This window comes from Gekko japonicus, unplaced genomic scaffold (genome assembly GCF_001447785.1).
Source record: "Gekko japonicus isolate JY-2015 unplaced genomic scaffold, Gekko_japonicus_V1.1 scaffold68, whole genome shotgun sequence".
In the NCBI taxonomy this organism is placed as follows: Eukaryota; Metazoa; Chordata; class Lepidosauria; order Squamata; family Gekkonidae; genus Gekko; species Gekko japonicus.
The window spans coordinates 817,232-823,278 of NW_015169175.1; the positions used below are offsets into that span (position 1 = coordinate 817,232).

The 6,047-nt window shown below is 41.4% G+C and overlaps 1 protein-coding gene across 1 annotated transcript in view; it reads left to right on the top strand.

The window, feature by feature from the left end:
- The window catches only part of LOC107114471 (alcohol dehydrogenase class-3), a 16,606-nt gene extending 14,124 nt beyond the window's left edge, over positions 1-2,482 (top strand). Inside the window, exons 8-10 of the mRNA XM_015415968.1 lie at positions 18-153; positions 1,019-1,157; positions 2,234-2,482. Of these exons, the coding sequence (XP_015271454.1) occupies positions 18-153; positions 1,019-1,157; positions 2,234-2,258 (300 nt within the window). The 3' untranslated portion in view covers positions 2,259-2,482. The remainder of the gene's footprint in view (positions 1-17; positions 154-1,018; positions 1,158-2,233) is intronic.
- The last annotated feature ends 3,565 nt before the right edge of the window (positions 2,483-6,047 follow it).

The window sequence follows — 6,047 nt, forward strand, 5'->3', positions numbered from 1 at the left end:
TCTCTCACTGCTTTCAGAGAGCAGCTTTGGAAGCGTGTCACAAAGGCTGGGGAGTCAGTGTGATAGTTGGGGTCGCTGCTGCTGGTCAGGAAATTGCCACTCGCCCATTCCAACTGGTCACTGGACGAACATGGAAAGGGACTGCCTTTGGAGGTATAACATGATGGGGTGCTGGTGCCAATGTCTTGAATGGGCCAGCAGGGAGAAACAGTGTACGTGACACGCTTTGGAAACTACCCAGTGTTCAAGTAACAGAATTCTGAAACGAGAAATCCATGATCAGATCCCTGGTTTTCTTGTTTTGATTAAAAAACAGCCCAGGAATCTGTTCAGGGAATCTCAAATACTTACTCCTCGCATGCTTTCCAGATCTAAATCTCCCCCCTCCCCTGGGAAATCATACTAGTACCTTTGGTCTTACCCCAATCTCAAACAAGTTGTTTCATGATCTAAAGCAGCCCTTGGAAAATGATATGTTACGTTAATACTTAAGTTTTGCTTCAGTTCTGGTTTTAGACGTCAGGTTGGTTCTACAACTCTAACCCTGTTGCATTGAATGTCCCATTCTGTTGATTGTATTGAGTCACTCTGTGTAATCCTCCTTGAGTCCAAGTGAGAAGGGTGAACTATAAATAACATAAATATTTTTATTATTAAATTCATAAACATACTACGTACTACCACACCTTGTTTTTCCTTCTTCCCTGCAGGCCTAGTTGGCAAAACTCCCTTTTTCACCCCCCAAATGGAAGGAAACTTGACAAGACACAACTTGTAGGCTTGCTGTGATAAAATAGGCAGAAATATCTAGGGAACTGGGGAGAAGACATTTTACACTGGTGTTTTCATCAATCACTTTTTTTAAAATTGCTGCCTTGAAGGCCATTTGTCAGAAAAGAGGCAAAGTTTATTCAGACTGCAGCGTCTAGGATTATAGGCACAAAATCACTACTCTAAGGCTCACTGCCACGTAATTCTTCCATCTTTCTGTGATGATAGTACTTTTTCTTTCCCTCAGGATGGAAGAGTGTTGAGAATGTACCGAAGCTGGTCACTGAATATATGTCCAAGAAGATAAAAGTGGATGAGTTTGTGACTCACACGCTACCTTTTGACAAAATCAACGAGGCTTTCGACCTCTTGCACGCAGGGAAAAGGTAAATGTTACTGTTTGCTGTTGATGGTAATTTGTCAGTGAGTTTCTCTTTATCATACAGTGGTAAAATAGTTTTAAGCCGAACCATTGAAGAAATACGTACTGCAATGGCAGTGGTGTGTTGAAAAAAATCAGTAGGAAGTCTTTCATAAAAGGCGTGCAGCCTTCTTAATTTATTTATTAAATTCAATTTCTTAACCGCCCTTCCCTGCTTATGCAGGGCTCAGGGTGGTTTGCAACAGTTAATTCAGTACATTGTAGAATCAATTAAAACTATAAAATCCCAATATGAACACATTCAGAAGTGTTTAAACATTGAAAGCATTTTAAAACAAGATGGCAGTGCTAGCATTCAGTCATGGGGGGGTGTGTGTGTGCCAGGAACAGTCACTGGCCTCGACCAAAAGCCTGGCGGAACATCTCTTGTCTTATGTGCCCTGTGAAACTTTAAGCTGGGCAGGGCATGGATGTCATTCGGCAGAGAGTATCACCAGGCTGGGGCCAGGGTGGAAAAAGCCCTGGCCCTGGTTGAGGCCAGCCGGGTATCTTTGGAGTCGGGGACCACCAGGAGGTTCTTATCTGCAGATCTTAATGCCCTTCGGGGGACATGTTGGGAGAGGGGGTCCCAAAGGTACGTAGGTCCCTGACCATTTAGGGCTTTGAAGGTAAGCACTGAAACCTTGCTGCACTGGTTGTATATGTGCCCTCTGTGGGGTCCCCATGAGGACCTGTGCAGCCACATTTTGTACCAGTTGGAGCTTCTGGGTCAGTCTCAAGGGTAGCCCTACATAAAGCGAGTTACAATAATCTAGTACTCATTACTCATTAAAGGAGTAAGTATAGAACTTTTCTATTTTATTCTTAACAATCCTGGCAGGATATATTGGACAATCAAATGTAGTACAAGGGGGATGGTAACGTATTTTAGAAAAGCTGTGAGAATCTAACCCAGATCTCCCCACTCTGAGCTTCACACCTTGACCACTGTACTACACTGGTTTTCTTACTTGGCAAGATCAACTGATTGTACTGTCTGCAATTAAATTCATGACTTAAACATTTTTCCATTCTATCTAGCATCCGAACTGTTCTGAAGTTTTAAGACGTGAGACGAAGGAACTGGGACCCTGTAGTAAAACTCTGCACACGCTCAAATTGTGCTTTCAAAGAATGTAGTTTGATAATGTTTAATCATAGGTAACTATAAAGGGAAATGGTTTTGGTCTTATACTCCTTTAACAGTACAAACTGGTTTTGTTATAAGCAACTTGCTAACTATTTCCTTTTGTACTGTGCCAGCAACCCAACATCAGTCAATAAAACGTGGAGAACTTATGATGGTGTCTTTTTCTTTTCATCCTGGAGGTTGCTGTCCCCTTTCCTCCTACCAGGTTTCTATATGCACATAAAGATTTACTGTGTACAGGAGCAATGTGCTGATCCTTTAGTTCTTTTCGGGGAGACAAAGTTTTATAATTGCAGGTAGAAAAGTTAAGAGCTGGCCAAGTTACAGAAAGCTGCTCTGCAGTTCCATGGTTATTAAGAGATGTTGACTCAGCAAAAAAAAGGAATAGGTACAGCTTTAACAGAGGGCTCATGGCTCACGTCGTGCTTACGGAGAAGGCTCTTCCAAGTGTGACAGAGTAATAGTTGATATAGGTTTTGATTGTTATTGTATGCTACTGCCACTTTAAGGGGAACCATGTGGCATTCTGGGAACAATGGAGATGGCAGTTAGCAGACTTCAGTGCTGAGGTGTTTTAGTTAATGCTGGTTAACATAATTAAACAGCACTGAACTGTTAACAGTTTTATGGCTACTTCGATAGTGACAGTATTAATAAATCGAATAGTTTCAAGTCTAGTAAGAATGATTTAGGAAAATCAGAGTCGGGCTATTTCACCATAATGGAAGGGTGTCCTAAAATCATTAAGCTATCATCTTTTGAGCTCAAATTTCAGGTTAGCAAATACAAAACACACTGATCTCTCAAAAAAACATGATATACTTAATTAAGCAGCTGGTGCATATGGAATGCCATATTATTGAAACTTTCTGGAAAGATGCCATTCAGGTAAAAAGCCCTCACTTCCTTTTATGAGTTTTTTAACAAGGTTAAGACATTATTCTGCTGAATTTACATTTTGTCATGAAAGTTGACACTCTCATTTAATCTTATAATAGACTAGAGACTACATCCCTTTCATTTGAAAGCTGCCCAAGCCTTGCTGAGAGTAAAGTATACAGGAAGTTCTGTAACTGTAGCAGAAAAGTGGTCTGAAGACCTCTTAGATGCTTACTAAGAACATAAGAGAAGCCAATGTTGGATCAGGCCAATGGCCCATCTAATCCAACACTCGGTCACACAGTGGCCAAAAAGAGCAAGTCACGCTTTAACACAGTTCGGTTGTCTTCTCCAGTTACTGCCAGGCTTTAACAGTTACTTACAGTGCAATCGTAAAGAGAGATACTCCAGTCTAAGCCCATTCATTTCAAGCAGCTTGGATTGGAGTAACTTGAAGGAGATCTGTATGGAGATATCAGCACTGGTAATGAGACAGGAAACCTAGGTCTCAATTTGGTACAGGAGGATTTAGTTAAAGAGGATGCAAAGATTAAATGGAAATAAGTCTGAAGAAGTGAGCAGTGACTCACAAAAGCACATACCTTACCACCGTGATTGATTTCTACCAAATGACACAGTGTTCTGCCACATACAGAACAGATAGTCCACTGTTAACACTTTGTTCATATTGGGGCAAAGGCAAACACGTCTACTTCAGCAACAAAATTGATTGGCATACATTTATATATAACTGAACTGCATCCACATTAAAAGTTCTCTCATCCTTTTTGAAAACTGGAAAATGGTCACTTGGTAGAGGTAATCAGGGAAGAAGTACTCAATAAAGCAAGTGCCAAATTTTACCTTTGCTTGATCGGTTTTGCGGTCTGTTAACATTCATGGAAAGTGAGAAAATGGACAGTGTAATACATGTCTAATATTGTCAGAGGCTGGTTGGAAAAACTACAGACTGCAAAAGAGGCCATGTGTATTTCATACCACAGCTGAAATATGAAAAGTCTCTGAAACTTAAAACCAAGGAAACATTACTTAAAGGAAGCAGCACACTCCAGGTTAACCATCCAGTATTTTAATCTCCTTAATGCATTGCATACATAGGTTAACTCCACTCAAGTATTGCAGCCTGTTTTGTTAAAATCTCTGCACGCACCCAGGTGCTTGTAACATTTCAATCACTTCACTGCTCCTAACACAACATTATAGAATGAAAACATCCCAACAATACATTTTTTCAGCAAAAAAACCACATAAATTCTGAGGCACTCTGGGAGAAAGACATTAGGCTGGATCCAAGAATGGAATTTTCCCCTTCCCACTGTAAGCCCTCACCTAATGCTGCTCGCCCCCCTCCCTCCGGAATAGCACTGGGCATGAAGTGGATAGTTTGCAGTGGAATAGGGAAGCTGTGAAAAATCAGCCCCCTGCATCTCTGCTGGCAAAAATAGACTGTAGGACCGACCCCAGTTTCTTACAGTTAAAGTCACATCTGCACTCCTGCAAAAAAAAACCAAAAAACCCTCCAAACCCTACTGAAGTTAAGTATTATCGATGTTAAGGGTTCTTAGCTCCTATCTGACACACAAGGTCAGGCACTGAGCAGAGAATCCACGTATTATGCCCATGATTTGATGACTTGATTTGTCTTTACTGGTTTACCATTCCCACCCTCCAACACTGCAAGAATAAAGCAGGTATTAAGACTTTAGAAATACAGTAAATCCCTTTCATTAAAGAATTTAGGATTAAAGAGGAATGGCAAAAAAAAAAAGGCCAAACTAATCCATCACTGGTCAACATGAGTAGTAATATCCACATCTTTTGCTACAAGTTTATTACTTGGAAAAGTGTGGGGAAATTATACCACCATTACTCATGCTGTAGCTGGCCTGAGGATTATTTTTTTATTTGATTGATGTGGCTGGCCAATTTGGGGTCCTTAAAATGGTTTTATTTTGGTAAAATAGTTGCTGTAGATAATCTGGGTTATTTTCACTTTCCCCTTCAATGTCTGAAATAGGGGGGCGGGGGACAGCTACATGATAGCACTGCATGGTTCACGATGCAACTGTACTTTCCCCATTGCATACAGAATTATGCTCGTGGCCAGCGGTGGAAGCTCTCTCCCCACAATCTGGCAGTGAAGTGATTTTTGGTCACTGCAGATTGAAAGTATCCATAGTAAAGTGGGAGAGGGGTCATACACCCCACTACAGAGTCATCTCCTGATTTAACAGGTCCCAAACACACTGTTCTTAAATCACAGGCACTGCCATACTGATCTAAGAGGGGCTCCATCGTAGTGAACTGCTTGACCAGGGCAACACACAGAAGTCACTGAAGACTGAAAAGAAAACCCCCAGATCAGCCTAATCTCAATCTCCTTGGGACATGCCTGTTATTACAGAATACATATTACAGGACAAGGATTCTGTCTGTTTCAGCTTTGTTAATTTTTTTTTAAAGTGTGACACACAAACCTTTGGAGCATCATTGGCTGTCAAGTCATACCCGTTTTGAGAGGCTGCACTTTGGTGAAAGCCTGTACCAGGCAGGCTCCCAGTAATTCTGTGTTCTCCCCTCCACGGACAAAGAACCACCCTGTGCAGTTGTCAGCCAAAGAGAAATAGGCCTACCAGTTCAACAGGTGGTCATGATACTTCCACATAGTTACAGCAGAGCGTGGAAGTGAGAAAGGCAGCACAAAATTCAGAAGGTACACTCGACATAGCAACAGATAACACTTTCTAGCATACAATCCCTCCTCTGAATTCTAACCAGACAAAAGCCCAGCCCATTAAAACAGTG